The 17,143-nt window shown below is 41.2% G+C and overlaps 1 protein-coding gene across 2 annotated transcripts in view; it reads right to left on the minus strand.

Moving 5' to 3' along the window:
- Window positions 1–17,143, minus strand: part of FTO (FTO, alpha-ketoglutarate dependent dioxygenase) — a 413,739-nt gene that overhangs the window by 22,387 nt on the left and 374,209 nt on the right. The window contains exon 9 of one of the 2 annotated variants that reach the window (XM_027869694.1): window positions 10,599–11,743. The exons of the other annotated variant lie outside the window; for it this stretch is intronic. Within the exon in view, the coding sequence (XP_027725495.1) occupies window positions 11,629–11,743 (115 nt within the window). The 3' untranslated portion in view covers window positions 10,599–11,628. Of the gene's footprint in view, window positions 1–10,598; window positions 11,744–17,143 lie in introns of those variants that run through there. 2 annotated transcript variants of the gene reach the window in all.

The raw sequence follows: 17,143 nt of genomic DNA on the forward strand, positions 1-17,143 counted from the left end.
CTAACAGATTAGTAAAGAGAGATTGGGGGCATTCATCCCTAACCTTTTGAAGTAAACACTAGCCATTCCCTAGCTGTATTCTATATAATAATATTTAGGAAGTAGGTTTCATCCACAGAACCTTGGTTCTGTGAGTAGCTGGCGATGAGTAGTTTCTTTGGGGATCTGCTCCTAAGTTTACAGTGTCTGCAGGAAGATTCATGTTGGAATTTGGGTCCAAACTCTTCAAAACATCTGGTGATTTGCTTTTTATGGACTTACGGCGAGGAATTCCATTGAGCAGCTCAGAGAGTCATGGTCCTAGATTAAATAGGTCAAATTCTATTTCCTCAAAGCTACATTCCTGAAATGCAGCAAGTGTCTGGTCTTCACTCATCCCATGCATGATTACTGTAGTGGACGGAGGAGGTAGAAGGGATCATTTGGACTATCACTACTTGGGGATATATAATACCCAAGACAGAAGGAAATTTCTTTCTCTTTCTTAGAGGGCACTTATAAGCTGATACAAAAAGATGAAGAAGAGACATCAGAAATAGTGACTATACTACACCTTGGTTGACCTAGCACACGTCCTATCATGCCTATGGAACTCACTTGCTTGTATGTCCTTGGCCGTAGAGATGGGGCATCTCGGCATGTTTCTGAGTTGAGAAGGTCACTGTTTAATGCAGCTGGATGTCATGATCAACCAGATTTAATCATCAGGATGGGGTTCCAGTGACTTCTACTGAAGATAAATTTAAATAATAGCCCTTCCTCTGATGAAAGAAGGAAAGTCCATGGGCTTTGCCCATCTGTTCCACAAGGCTGTTTATTTCAGGCTTGTGATTAGAAGGCTCTTGCCGTTCCTATCCTCTGCATAATCTCTGAACAAAGACACCCTGTCTGCTGCATTTAATGATTTATAGTGCTCGTTATTTTCAGTTCAAACCCTGATTCCTCTTTGGAAAAGTCAGAGCTGCTCCCAGTCTGGTGATAGGCACAAAGGCTTGGGGTAGCTGGTGCTCATTTACACACACTGGCCACTAGAGGGGGCCAACAGGGGCCCTCCAAGGACACCACAGGGCCATGGATTATCTCAGGTATGGGTCATTAGTAGGTGTCAGGTCAAATTTTATTGCTCTGGCTGCTGTGCCAATGCCTGACTGCTGTCCCAGATACACGAAGGCCCAAACCTGGGTTGGGTTAGAGGAGGAAGGGAACCAGACACATGCCACAGGGTTCCTGGAAAATGGGATGGGGCAGAAGGTGTTGAAAAACACCCAGACTATCTATGACAATAATCAAATAGCTCCTTTGTGTTGAAAATGTATCATAACCTGTTCTTGCATCTGCTTCAGGGGCTCAGTGACTCTCTCCTTTGCTGTACATTTACTTCCCCTTCCTTGTAGCCTCGCCCACCCACTCCCACAGGCCCCCCCAGGGACAAGAGACACTTTCTTTTGTTAAAAATAAAATCCCCCTGATTTCTTTCCAGGCCCCCAAACCAAAGGGTGGGAAACCCAAACCTTCATGGCTACAGAAAGGAGAGTTAGTCGCCACTGAAGCTTTCCTAAATATTAGCATTATAATTAGGAAACTCAAGGTTTTGCTCCAATTGTGGGTTTCTCACAACATCCTGCCTTAACAGGATCTTTTGGAACTTGTGACTTCTTTAAGCACGAGTTGTTCTTCCAAAGGGATGTTGACTTTTGTGGTCTATTAAGCAAGCAATACATAAGTCAAAGTATACTCTTCTAGAAGCACGGCGCTGAGGCACTGACGCAAACGCTTCAGGCCAAACTGTGCATAAATCAGTTCCTTTTTCCCACGAGTTTTGTCAAGAAGAATTCTCCATAACAAGACAACATTAACAGCAAACTTCGGTGTTTAAACAACAATTACCAACCAGGCGACAAAAATAACCTAACAAGTCTGTTCATCTTTGGGTTGCCAGGTGAGCTGTCAGACCAAACTGTGGGGTGGGGCGGGGTCCATGGGGTACAAACAAGCCGAGCTGCTCCATTCCAGGGCCGAGGGTGACCTGAGCTCACAGCTCCTCAGTGTGGCCCACTCAGCTGCCCCTCTGCCCCAGGGCAAAAAAGTGACACCTCCTGGAATTCTGCAATAGTGATAGCTCTCACTGCTCTTTAAACTTAGACACATTGCTCTTATCCTGGTGATAAAAAGGTTGCAACATGAGGGAGATCAGTCCTCTCCACCCCTTGAATACATGAAGGCTGCTCACTAGTGGGTGGGGACAGCTATTATTGGGAAACCCGGCCATCTTTTGAAGTCCAACTCTTAATCCCAAGGGCTGCAGGTTGGTATAGTAGCAACAAACACTGATCTGGAGTCACAGATCATAGATCCTGGGCTGTAAGGGGCATCAGAAGTCATCTTGTGTCCAAAGAGGCAGAGGACCTAAGTTCAAATCCTGCCTCAGCCACTTAACACCTGGGAGATATTAGGCAAGTCAATTTACCATGCTGGGCCTCAGTTTCCTCATCTGTAAAATGAGATCAGACAAGATGATTTCTAAGATCTCTTCTAGCTCTATAATCTGTGATCCTTGGTTGCCTATGGTCCAAAAGAGGTAGGATGCTTTGGGTCCTACCCGAAGCTGATCTTCCTTAGTGGGGTTGCCCAGAATTCTACCGCTTGGCAGCATTAAATTTTTTCTTAAGAGTTGCTTTGGCATACTCAGGATATTCTGGATTTCCATACAGCAGTAACTTGGATAGTCTCCCAACTTCCATCCTATAAATATTCTGCTTTGTACACAGCAGGTGTTTAATGAATGCTTATTGAACTCAATGGTATTATCATTGGATGGGACTTTTTTATTCAATATTCCAGTACTAGTACTTTGGTACTCTAGGTGGCCTCGATAGTAGATAGAGCACCAGACTTGGAGTCAGGAAGATCTGAGTTCAAATCTTGCACTGACTACTAACTGCATAACCATGGACAACTCATTTAACCAGTTAGCCTCCATTTGTTCATCTCTGAAAAGATAATAATAATAGTACTTCCCTCCCAGAGTTGTTGGGATCAAAGGAGAGTGTATGTAAAACATTCTGCAAACCTTCAAGCACTGTGTAAATGTTAGCTGTTGTCATCATTATCACCCTCTCTGTTCTCCCACTTATATAAACAATTCAAACCTAGCAGTCTCTTTCTGTGGCTCATCATCGTTCACATCATGAGACCAGTTATGGTCCTAGAAAGTCTCTGGTTCCCAAAGCCCTTGAGTTTATTACCAAGCTCTCCTCTCACTGCTGCTGCCCAATGCCAGGTCCCCTTAGCTAGATTCTGATTTCTAGATGCTTACGCTTTCTGACTTGGATCCTTGACCTTTGGCCTCAGCCCCCAATTCTTTGTTCAGCCCCTATTGAGCAAGCAATAATTAAGCACATACTATGTTTCTGGGCAGAGCCCATTGCTTGGCTCTAGGGATACAGGAACAAAAACCAAAAAACAACAACAACAAAAAAAAGCAACCCTACGTCCTTGACCTTAAGGCGCCATTTCTCATTTTCTAAGCTTGGGTTCCTGTTCCCTGCTATCTGCTCTCCTAGATTGTGAATCCTGCCTGCTGAGAACAGCCTGCTCCTTATTTCCCAAGCTGACCTTCCTGTCTCAAACTCTTTGTTCACCTGGATTCACAGCACTCATCTGCCCCTCTCTGTTGTTGGTAGGGCTCTCCCGGCTTATTATAGTCCTAGCCATCATTCTTCCTATCTATGTGAATCCTGTTGACTTAATTGCTGCCACTGGTGATACAGTTTGGCCCTTTCAACATTAAGTGGGACGGTAGAGAAGATTCTGAGCCAACTGAAGGTAAGTGTGTTCCACTTTGGAGCAGCCAAATCTCACTGCTACATCCTAACTCCAATGCTCACCAGTTGTGTGAATAGTAAGTCATTTAATTTCTGTGAGCCTCGTCTTCCTCACCTATAAGAGGCACTGCCTACTTTACATGGTTGTTGGGTATGGGGAGAATTCCTTTATAAAAATAATAGCTAGGGGCAGCTAGGTGGTGCAGTAGATACAGCACCAGCTGTGGAGTCAGGAGGACCTGAGTTCAAAACGGTCTCAGATACATAACACTCACTAGTTGTGTGATTCTAGGCAAGTCACTTAACCCCAACTGCCTCACCAAAAAAAAAAATAATAATAATAGTTAGCATTTATACATAGCATTTTAAGGTTCGTAAAGCTATTAAAATAGATCTCATTTTATCCTGACAACAGCCCTGGGAAGTGGATGCTATAATTATCCCCATCTTACAGATGAAGCAACTGTGGCTAGGAAAATTTAAGTGTCTCTAGTGTAGCCAGTACGTATCTGAGGCTTAGGTCTTTCTGACTCAGAGTGCAGCATTCAATCTACTGTACCACCGAGCTGCCACTATAAACTATGCTGAGCTCTAGAAATGAATCTTTTTTTAAACAAAAGATATAAAATCATTAGTCAAGACCTCGCTGCCATATTTGATGCCACACTGTCTGATAGTCACTCAAAGGGAGTGCTGGCATTTTTGACTCTAGTTTTTGATCCTTTTGGCCAGTAGCAGAATTTATAGCTTATAGCTCTATGTTGCCAATGAAAACTTTGGGCTGTGTGAAGAGTTTCTCTGGCACAGCTCGGTAGGTGATTATTGCTTTCTCCACATAAGGTAATCTACAATATTTAATATTTCCTACTTTATGTGTATGGTTTCAAGAATGTCTGGAAGAATGAATGAATGGATGGATGAATAAAAAATGATTTATTAAGCACATAATATGTAGTAGGCACTGTGTTAGGTGCTGGGGATAATGCTCATTAACTTTCTCATAACGTCACTATCTGTGTATAGTCACCAACATTTCTTGGTCTTTTTGACTTTGCCTAAAATTCCAGTTTGGCATGTCATAAACACGGAAGGCCAGAAATAAATGATGGTAAGGCCACATCATTGAGGGTAGAGCTTCCTAATAAATTCTATGACTCCAAGCCCATCATTAACAAAGTCCTTAACCTTCCAGTCCCTCAGTTTCTTTATTTGTGATATGAACATAATAAGCAAGGCCTGCCTTTCTTTCCTGCCCAAGCATAATAAATCTGAAAGTGCCTTTTCAGCTCTGCTTACACACCTTTTAATGTGGCATATCCTTCATGGCTGAAGATAACAATTCTGTCCTGATTATCTGGACAGGTAAGGTCATAAAGCCCTCATGGCCTTGAAAGTTTTTAATATCTGATAACACCATTTCACTGAATTTTATGCAATCATTCTCATTTGTGTATACATATACATGTGTGTTCACACAGAGACATAGACATATGCTTGCACACATGCTACAGAAGAAAATACAGCATGAAGGATTGCTCTCTTCAGTACTTACAAGATGAGGACGACAGGACCGTGAAGACGACAAAACAACAGTAACAACAAACAACAGCATTTATTTGAGTGTTCATTACGCCTCAGGCACCGACCTGAGCATTTTACAAATATCATTTCATATGATCCTCTCAACAACCCTGGGAGGTACTGTGCTATTATTATCCCTATTTTGCAGGTGAGAAAACAGAAACAAACAGAGGTTTAATGACTTGCCTGAGGTTGTGTTTGAACTCAGGTCTTCCAGACACCAGAGATTCCCGGTGCTTTAGCTGCTGCACCATCCAGCTGGCCCTAGGTTCTGTAATTTCATACAATGTTTGGGTACTAAGTCACAGATCAGGATGCAGGTGAACCGACAATTGATGCTGACCATGACCCTTCAAGAAATTTAGTAGAAAGTCCTCCAGAGTTACTGTGGCCAATAAAAATCACCACCCAGAGAGTCAACCTCATGAAGAACCTGTTGGATCTCAGCTGAGCTCTCTCAGGTAACTGCAGCACACCTGTGCCACATTCCTAGGCCTGTACTTGGAGGCTTTCCACTGCAGCTGAACTTTTGAGAGCTAGCGCTCTGTTGGTATTACCAGCTGAGAGGTTGCAGTCACTTCCATAATAAGGCATCAACCTCAGTGGAGATACAATTTGGAGGCGGGGAGGGAAGGGAGGGGAGAGAGAGAGAGAGAAGGGAGAGTGGGGGCGGGGGGAGAGAGAGGGAGAGGGAGAGAGAGATATTGAGAATATGAATATCAGGAGGTCTAAGATCACAGTACTCAAAATGCAAAATGATCCCTTGTACACACTTCTACTGAGGCATTTATTTGGTCCCAATTCCTGGCTAATTCCTACTCTTTTACCATTTTTCAAGCTTTCCCTTGAAGAAAGCAGGGGCTATCAAAGACACCTTGAAGGATTTAAAAAAAAGGTCTCCCTTATCCCTATAAAGTGGAGTTAAGCAGGATAATCATCTACTCCTCAGCCTCATTACCAGCATAAAGTTCTGGCTCCACTAAATTTCCCCTCTTCAGTAATTTAACAAACATACATCACCAGGGGGTGCTGATAAAGATCTAAAGATTAAGCATTGTCACTCAAATGATAATTAAAAGGAATATTTTAAATACATTGTAAATATACACAAGCCTTCATAAAACCATCAAAACACTGCCAGAGCTCGCCACCTCCAGAGTATATAGATTAGCAGGGGAGGTATATTGATGTGAAGTCCTCTGTGACTTGGAAAATTATCATTAACAGTTCTAGGCCTGCACTCCTCCCTTCTACCTTTTGCAAGAGGGGGGTGGGGTGGGGAACTGAAGAATTGCCTCAGAGAAGTTATTGGCAAGGCATTTCATATGCAAATAGGATTTATCCTTTTTTTTTTCCCATTCAAGTCTAAGGTTCCCTACTAACATATTGCTCTAACTCCAGTAAATAACAGGAACGCAAGGTTTGTTTTTGTTTGTTTTTTTTTCATTTTCTAGACTATAATTTCATCTACTTGAAAGAGTTTAGTCAAGCAGACATTATTTAATTCCTTCTAAAAATTCATTTATAACTCCTGTCACAAAAAGACATATGAGCCCATGTATATTCTAAGCATGCAGTAACATCACCTTGCATATAAAGAAAAGCTTGTCATCGCAATCTTATTAGGGTGTCATGCATTGTTAAACTGGTAAAATATTTCTGTATATTCCAATTAGTGCAACCATTTACTGGCATAGCAGTTACAGAGAGAGCTTCTCTCTTCAAAAAATCCTTTCCATTGGGAACTCCTCCTTTGTTTGACAATTCAAGGAATGTTATTTGGACATTTTAATTGCTCAGTTGATCTGTGGCTGGATCTCAATAATCAAAACAATAAAATTGTTGGTGTTTGGTGGGTTTTTTTTTGACAATTGTAATAAAATGCTGATAGTGTCAGGGGAGAGTTAACTTAGTTGGACTGACATTGTCAGATTTTTTCATATATCTTTTTTTATCAAAGGTAAGTTAACCAATTATTTTAAAGTAAAAATATATTAATAAACTTGCAAAGAAATAAGCAAGTAATCAAACAATGATTTAATGTGGGCATTAAAAAAACGCCATCACAAAAATTCATTATGTATAACACTGCTCTCCATATTTTCTGATATCTAGGCTTAAAGATGATGTAGTAAACTCTACATTGGCCCCTCTTGTTTATGATAAGAGTTGAGGGAATATTCACTGGGGATATGTGATCAAATGTGGTGGAAGGCATATTAGAGGTTTATAAAGGAAGTTAGGGTGGTCAGGCCCTGGTCTGAAAAATGATAAGAAAAATAGCTATTTGTCTTTTGGGCCCTTTTTGGGCTCTCACTGAATGTGATATAGGGCACCCAACAACATGATATTTGGTGCCAAGGTAAAGTTGAGCATTTGACTTGGCATAGTTTCAAAATGCCCTACAGCTGAAATAGGAACTTAACACAGAGTCTGCACTGGATTTTAATTCTAAACTACTTTAACTGGTGAGGTTCTTATTTTAAATACAAATGTCAAAAAGGAGAGTATTTTCTCTGCACATAGAGGAATTTCTGAGACTTCCTCTCTCAATGACAACAAAAGAGCCATTGGCATTTATTCAGGGACCACACACATTTTGTACAGTCTCCTGGAAATCTCAGGCAAGAACTCTAAGTGCCAATGAAGACTATTATGACCTTTCTTTTGTGGAACATTTCAATCAAGAATGTATAAAGTCTTATGATTTTCCACTCTGATAGTGAAAATTAATCTGGTTTGCCAGTCCAATGCCTGAACATTGTGGGGTGAGGGTGGGGTTAGGGGTAGGGGAGGAGGACAATAGGAGTATTTCTCCGCCTCAACCTAATTCTACTTCTTATCATTACAGTTTCCTCAATTCCTTCTTTCCTTAAATCCATCTGGGAAAGAAGGCACACCCACCATGGAGGAAGGTATCAACTGCAGTCTGCTCCTGTGGGGACCAATAGGGCAAAGAAAGAAGCTACTTCTTCACAAACGCATCATTAAGTACTAATCTCTACAAGTAAACCTTGTGGAGAAGGGGCTCATCACCTCTGCCACCACCAATACTTCCTGTAGACTATTGAGCATGAATCGGACAGTCAAGTTAGCTTGGCTGGAGTACCAAGGAGTCCTGGGAGCCAGACAGGGGATAGCATGTACCAGAAAGGTCAAGCTAACATCACTACCTTGACCACTACCCACTCTCAGACCCAGGTGGAGACAGCCTGGCATCCTGTGCCCAAGAGCTCTGGGAAAGTATTACCTTCCACTCTCCCACTCTGACTGACCACTGGCTTACTACATCTGGAGGTACAGCAAACCCTCCCTGACTCCCCAATTTCCTCAGCAGCCAGGGCTACTAAAGTAGCCATAGCTACCTAGGAAAGAAAGTTCTCATCACCAAAGTCGTTGGCACCATCAGATGGCTCAATATCAGAAACAGATATGGTTCTATCAATGGAACTTACACTAAAGAAGGTGCATTACTATCTGCTTTGCCATTGTACCCTAATAACCATTGGGCCTATCCATCTAATTTGAAGCTAATTTCACACCCACACACCCACCCCACCCCAGTCTACATAGACATACATACATATACATATAAAATGTGTTTGTATGTATATGTATGTATATACACATATGGCATATACATATGAAGTTAGCTACAAGCCATATATATGTACATGTGTAATTTTCCATCATTAGCTACAAATCATATACGTATATGTATGTATGTATGTATGTATGTATATATCATTTCCCATCATTAGAATATGAGCTCCTTGAGAGCCGGGATTATCTCATTTTTCTACTTATATTCTCAATGCTTTGCAAATAGTTAAGTGTTTATTTAAAATGTGCTTTTTCATTCATTCAGTTCCTTCAAACTTCTTCCCAACTCAAAAAATGCATCCAGGAAAGAGCTTTCTGCTGTTTCTTCTATGGGTTCTGAATGCAGATTGAAGCACTATTTTCTCTCTCTTTTCCTTTTTTTTCTTTCTTTTTTTTTTCTTCTTTCTCATGGTTTTCCCTTTGGTTCTAATTCTTTTTTTACAGTTTGACCAATGTGGAAATATGTTTAATATGAGTGCACATGTATAGCCTATTTCAGATTATTGCATGCCATCTTAGGAATGGGGGAGCGGAGGGAAGGGGAGAAAATTTAACACTCAAAATCTTATAGAAGTGAATGTTGAAAACTAAAAACAAATAAATAAAATTCTTAAAAAAGGAAGAGAAAAAAAGGTGGCTGAAAGTGCAGGGCACAGTTCTGGACATCAGGAAACCGAAAAAGGCCCTGAATCATATCTTCTCACATGGGCTCATGGGCTTGCTTCTATGTGGGAGCTCTAAGTTTCCACATCCAAATGCAAAGTATGATTGTTCTCTCAAGATTGCCCATGGCCAATTCCCCACTGAAAAGCTACTGCTGTGTGGTTAACTGGAAGGTGAGCTTTAGGCTTGGCCACCCCCCTTGCAGGAGAAAACTAATTCCCATCAAGGATAAGGAGCCGAAGCTAGTGGCAGACCTGGGCACTGGATGCTGCTTATAGTTGACATCCATGGGTAGTGACAGATGGATGAAACTGTTGCCTTCCACTAACAGCAAATACATGATCTACTGCAGTTAGTCAATAGGATAATGGAATGAATCAATAGGAAAGATTTTTAGGAGGTCTTAATTAAAGAAACACTTGCAGATACAAATGATGTCTTCAATCTATTGATAGTGCCAAGGTGAAGGGTTAAACACAAACAAAACCATCAACTTTATTTTGCCAGTATGCCTCCTACTCAAAAGCAACCAAGCAGTCTCATGGCCCTAGAGTCTGCCCATTAATCAGCCCCCTGTCAATTCCATCACTGCACTCTATGGGAAAATTAGTCTATAATCAAAAATTTTTAATTACTGAACAGCAGGTCAAAATGCAGTGATGAAAAATAGACACATGTCTGCATCTAGTCTTCATTTCCCAAAGTAGGGGCAGCATTCTACCCCCACCCCCCAATGCAAACGACTCAGATGACAAGTCCCTTTTCCAACTGTGAAGTGCAGAATTAGAATAATTAAAGAACACCTAAATTGATGGATCCCATTAATGCAAGGGAATTCTCCAGTGGGCCTTCTGCACAAACATGTTAAGTCAATATTTTTGATTCCCCTGATGCTCTTGCACTAGGTACTGGTTTAAAGAGACATCAATCTGTGATGTCAGCATTTATCTAATGAACCTTCAAAAATCAATGGCTGAGATGGCCTGTTACATGTGTGTACCCAATTTGTACATCTTCCGAGTATTACCAGCTAAAACTAAAGCATCATAATACTAGCAAACACAGACCCAAGTGGTCAAGGCTGACTTTTAGCCTGGCATCTAAGATGCTAACAGAACAGGGAGGGATAGAAAAAGTAAGCAATTCCAACTCAGAGAACTTCTCAAGTGGAACGGTAACAAAGAAAGGAGAATGAGATGTGCCTCTCCGAGTACTTTAAAGTGCCTTCTGCCTACAGATTTGTGTGCCCCAGGGTGATTCATTTCTTAAAGTAATAGCTCTTCCTCCACCTGCAGCAGATTTACTAGATGCCTCCAAATCTCCCTTTAATGTTGATTCTTCCATCATTGTTTCTAGCCTCTGGATTGTTGCCTGACAGGCACCGTGGTCACCTGACAGCCATCACCATTTTCTGCTTTTGGGGTTATTCAGCTGAGATCCCCATTTAACTTCACTCAGCCGAGTTGGGGGTGGTGTTTAGTTCTTCCCTTGTTAGTGTTTATGCTCAGCTCATCCCACTCTTCGGTTAACAGGGCTCCTTGACAATGATGTCTTGACACTCTCAGGCAGAGGAAGAAGGGGCTCAGTTTGTTTCACTTTTCTTGGCTCTTTAATAAATTGGCCTGTACAAGCTGCCATGAGGCAGTGCATAACCAGGGGTGACAGGTGTGCCATTCATAATGCTGGAATCTGGCCTGCCTTGTAATCTCTTCTTTATTCACAGCACCTCTTTCTCTCTCAACCGATGAGAGCTGGTCCTGAGAGCAGCATGGAATCGTTAGGCAGTGCTCAGGCAGTTTTAAGATGTGTTGTGCAGAGGTGGATTAGCTGTTGCAGGATTCTTGTCCATCTCCCTTGAATAGAGCTTTCAACGGCTCCTATTGCCAGTTTGAGTCCAATTAAACTACAATGAAAGATACCATGATTTCATTTGCTCCGATTGTCATATTTCAGAAGTTCAGTAGCCTGCAAAATGTTCACTGTCTCTCATTAAGCCAGTTCTGGTAACTGTGTAAAGTCTTTCTAATTTAGCTGCGTTCTGTGTGCTGTCTTTCAGTCCAGAAGATGGCCACCTGCAGTGAAGAATTCAGCATCAGCTACAGAATCACAAACTATTTCTGACCCTTAGAACTGCAAGCTTTGAATGACTGCAGCTCTAAATCTTTGACCAAGTCAGTGTACTCAAAAGATCTCTGTTGGAGCTTTCCATTGTGGGAGTGGGTAGGAATCAAAGAATTCCAGAATCCCCATGTTGGGAGAGACCCCAGAGGTCATCTAGCCCAACTAGGACCTGTATAGGAAGTTCCTTTACAAGGCATCATCTAGCCTTCACTAGAAGACCTCTAGTGAGCCAACTACCTCCAACCAGTGCATTCCGCTTTGGGGTGGCTCTAACATTGTGCTAAGAGGATTATGGGCCTGGTTGGCCTCTGTACATAGCTCACTTGAGTAACTGTATACAGCCTTACCAAAGAAAGGGCAGGATCTAGTATGGAGAATCAACAAATTTGAAACCTGATTACTCATTCACTTTTACAGACCATGTTTCTTTCCTATAAGCTTGGCCATTAAACTCTCCATGTGCCTCTGCTATCTTTTTTTTTTTTTTTTAAATTAGAAAACATCATGAGTTTTCCTCTGGCTTCTCATTCAATGTATGGTGGGATGTTTTCTTTTGAGGCCTTTATGAAAAACTGGTTATTTTCCCTAAATTTAGTATTCTCACTTCCCTCCCTCTAAGATTCCCTGAACCACATATACAGACTGGCCAAAATCCCTTTGTTTAGGATGGCTGTAATCACAGGAACTGGTGTTGGAAGGGACCTAAAAAGATCATCTTGTCCAATCCATTATTGTAGAAGCAAAGAAATTGAGATCTAGATTGGGCAATGACTTGCCCAAGGTCACATAGACTATTCTGAAAGTCACTGCCCACAAAATCACCAGGTGTCTTAAAAATAACTTATCATGTTAAGTAATTCTACAGTGGCAAAATGTCGAACTTTTCAAGGGAAAGGTCTGTGGGCCTGGATCCTGGCTGAATTAAAAACAGAGTCTGTGAGGCTCAGAGCGGGTGGGGTGTGTACTAAACTTGAAGTCCCTGAAGCTTAAAAGGTAATCAATGTCTCTATATCAAGTTCTGAGGTCATTTGCTCAAGTATCTTTGAACATGCTTAAAAAAAAATACACTAGGAACCCAACATTAAGCCAAGGGGATCAGTTTAATTATATATGTCGAAAAATCTAGATCAAAAAGGCATCCATTATCCAGGGCAATTTTTAAGGAAATATACATGGCTGATATTCCTTCTCTGAAGGTGGAAATGATACTTTTGCCTGCAGCAATCAAGAGTTTACAGTACTGCTGGGGCTACTGTTGCCGCTGCTTGACTGGTCCTGGGAAGGGTGTGATGAATACAATCTGAAATCAATAACAGGGAACAGTTACTGCATCTCAATATTATTTGGTGAAATGGGCTGCTGGTAGAGAAGTGGGAAAAGAGAGATCTGTCAATAGCTATAACGGAGCACTCTATGGCTGTGCACAAAGGGAGGTCAAATAAGCATCAGCCGACCAATCCCCATTGTAAGTAGTAAAAATGATAAAATCAATGTTATTAAACAAAAAGTTAGCGCTGCTATTGAACTCTCTTATGATCCTGGCAGATCGAGGTTGAAAATGAAAGAGGCTATTTTCTAATCCCTTCAGGGGCAAATGTTTTAGATAGCAGCCAGGTGCAAAATGTGGGTACACCTGGGTATTTTCACATATAAACTGGGCAACAACGCGTAGCCGACCTGTTCAACAATATATCCATGTGCCTGTCAACTCTCAGAAAAATAGGCTCTGCTCCCACTTCTGGGTGAGTATAATCCCCCGGGATTCATTAAAACAACCTGGTTCCTGCTCCTTTTCCTTTGTAGTACTGACTGGACTGGTCCAGGGGTTCCCAAAGAGCCTATGCTTCAATGGGGGGTGGGGGATCCTTATTCACTATCCATGCAAATCATAAGTTAGGGAAATTCATCAGCAAAAATAACAGGGAGGTATGAAGGGGGAAAGGACAAGTGTATTTAAAGAGGAAGGGACTGGACTGGCCCTACCGTCAGCCCAAAGGATTGTCGGGAATCATCTCTAAAGCACGAGACGTGATCTGGGCTGCCAGGGTGGTGCAGCTAATTGTGAAAGCTGAAGGCAGCCTATAGCCGTGTATGGGAAAGATAAATTTAGAATAAAAATATTCTGGTCTTGCCAAAAATTCCTATGAAAGCAGCAAGCCCCAGTTACAGCTGAAGGAAAGGGAAGGGGGAAAAAAGGCAAAATGTGTAAAACTGAGTGACAGCCCATCTGCGAGACTGCATTTGCAGTTCTGACCTGCATTTAAACATAGAGCTGTTTAGCCTTTTGAACACCTAAAGTTGGCTCCCTTGTTTGCATTTCATAGAAACTACTATTGAAAGTAAACAAGAACCTTTGGTGAATTATTTAGCATACAAATAAACCAGCAAAGAAGGCTAAGTAGGCCAATATGAACTAACTGGATTGAAATATTCATCTGTAAATAACTCTTCAATCTGGTGCTTTCACGTACAAATACTACATGGAACATTAGACACAACTAGCTTCTAGGGATATTTAGGCTCACTAGAGAGCAATTTTTATGTCTACTGGCATCTGTGGGTAGTGATATGGACTGACTGTTAATATAACCAACATAAAATTTATGTGAACACTCACTGCAATAGCAACACACTGTCAGACAGCTGGTGGCTGATGCGGAGCACATGCGGATTTTATATGCACTGCGTAAACTAACCTTTGCAATAAAGATTTAGCAGGTTTATTAGTTTAGGAAATCACTATAATTAAGGATAATTCATAATGGCCGCTTTTCCACTCTACAGCAATAGCTAGCTTGATTTAGACTCCATTTCTTTGAGTCATAAATGAGTGTGCAGCTATCTTCTGCACAGATGTGGTATTCAACCTGTTCACGTTGGATGATTTTTGCTTGTGTTTTAATCAAAAGAATTAGTAGATAAGACTATGAAAGTTGGGGGGTTTAAAATAAATTAGCATGAAATGTCTATGTGAAGTTTAAAAAACCTGTTCTTTAAAAAAAACCAACTTCTTCCAGGAGGAAAAAAAAACAATTAAAAATAAATACTATTTTATAATATACTAAAGGAACTTTCGATTACAAACCCAGGGAGAAAGTAGCGCAGCAATAACATTAATGAAGGCAAAAGAAATATGACTACGACCTCTACATAGTATTTCCATTTAACTGTGCATGTAAGTAAAGCCTGACCTTTGCAAATGCAGCCCACGATGATGTTCAGTTGCTGCCCTCCATCACCCAAGGACTCCCTGTAGAAGGATGCTATTTCTAAACTCTAACTCCCTATACCACTGGCCCACAAAAACGACTTTCTTGTTCGTTCAATATCCCTACCAGTAATGGACACATCTGTGGACCTTCAGTAACTCCTCAACTCAATTTAACAAACATTTATGAGGTAGTTTCTCTCTGTGCAATAATTGCAGGCTAGACAAAACAACTGTGACATTGCTTCTGCCCTAACAGAGTTTACAGGACTTCAAAGCCATCTTCTGGGTTCACATAGGAGCAGATGTGTGGTACAATGTGAAGAACAGGAACTAGTGGTCAAGGGACCTGGGTTCGAGCTCCAGCTCCCCTATCTATGTGACCTTGGGCGGGTCACTTAACTCTACATGCCTTAGTTTCCTCATCTTTAGAAGAAGGGGGACTGGATTAGATGATACCAGAGGTCCCTTCCATCTCAGATATCATAAGAGTCATCAGTGACAGCATGGTAGAGTGAAAAGGATATTGGGTTTGGGGTCAAAACCCAGGTGTAAATCACAGTTCTGTTTATGAATCACAGCTTCCTGTGTGACACTTCATCTTCAAAGAACTAGAAGACTTTTTAAGTTCCTTCCAACTCTAATCTATGATCTTGTTAGTTTATGAGTTTTTGTTTATGTTCTTATAAATTCCCAAAACATGTCAGGAACAAGTAACTTAGGGTGTCTCCCTTTAAACTAGGAGCTCCTCACCATTTTTGTGTCATGAACCCCATTGGCAGCCTGGTGGTGCCTATGTATACCTTTTTAGAATAATATTTTTAAATTTAAATTTAAAAATTTAAATACATAATATTTTAAAATGTACAAATACAGAAGATTATGAAAGAAACCAGTCAGTGAAATAAAGATGTCATTTTTTTTCCCCATCCAAGTTCACAGACCTCTTGAAATTCATCACAATCCACAGGTTAAGAAACCCTACCTTCAACCATTCTTCTCTTATCATCATTAACAAAGAACATCTGGATACTTACAATGGGTATGATCCTGCATTAAGCACTCATCCTCCCCTACCCAGAGCCAGTAAAGACTTCTTACTCCTTGAGACAATTTCAAGGTGGCTTAGGGAGAAGCTATCCACTTATGTCTGATCCTGTTTGTGCTAATGATGTAAGTATGTGCCAGGTATTGGGCACTGCCCCATAATCACCACACCCTTCCCTATCTCATCCCAAAGGTTGTTTGGACAAGGGTTCCAACTGGGCAAAACTTCCACAAAGTCATACAACTAGAAGAAATATGATAGAGGGCAGAGGAAGAGAGTCTCTGGACCCTACAGTTTTCACTATCACTAGGCTATATTGCTATAGATAGGAAAGAAACATCACCGCAAAGCAGGGTGGGCAAATCTCCATTGGGCAGTTTATTAGACAATAAGGCAGTAATGATGGTCTGAAGCACACCAAATAAGCAACCATGGAGAATCATTCTTGCCCACCTCTGCCCCTCTGATCAAAGGACTGGAGGGCAGGGCAAAATATTCCTCCTAAAGTCTCCATTTAAAGAGACCTCAGAGGCCCAGATAACTCTTCATTTCCCATCAGCTGAACTCTCAACTCCATCTACATCACCCCCAGTTTTTCTTTCCATCTTTTTGTGCATTGCCTTCCCCCATTAGATTGTAAGCTCCTTGAGAGCAGGGACTGGCTTTCTCTTTCTTATTTGCCTCCTCAGCACTTCGCACGTAGTACTGGCACATAGTAGGTGCTGAATAAAAGTTTATGGAATTGAATCGAACCTCAGCTACTGCCAGCATTAAAGCCCCAAACTTCTCAGGACTTAAGTCTCTATCTGTAAAAGGGGGTCTTAGACTCTTCAGGGATTAACCTAATTTCTGTGTCATAGACCTTTTTGGTAGCCTGGTGATGCCAATGGAGCCCTGCTCAGAATATTGCTTTGAAATGCATAAAACAAAATGCACAGGATTACACGGAAAACCAGTGGTAGTGAAATATAGCTAGAAGAAAAGAAAAAGACAGAAAGAAAGGAAGGAAGAAAGAAAGAGAAAGAAAGAGAAAGAAAGAAAGAAAAGAAAAGAAAGAAAGAAAGAAAGAAAGAAAGAAAGAAAGAAAGAAAGAAA

The sequence above is a fragment of the Vombatus ursinus genome, unplaced genomic scaffold (assembly GCF_900497805.2).
Source record: "Vombatus ursinus unplaced genomic scaffold, bare-nosed wombat genome assembly UNPS02014793.1, whole genome shotgun sequence".
Taxonomy (NCBI): Eukaryota; Metazoa; Chordata; class Mammalia; order Diprotodontia; family Vombatidae; genus Vombatus; species Vombatus ursinus.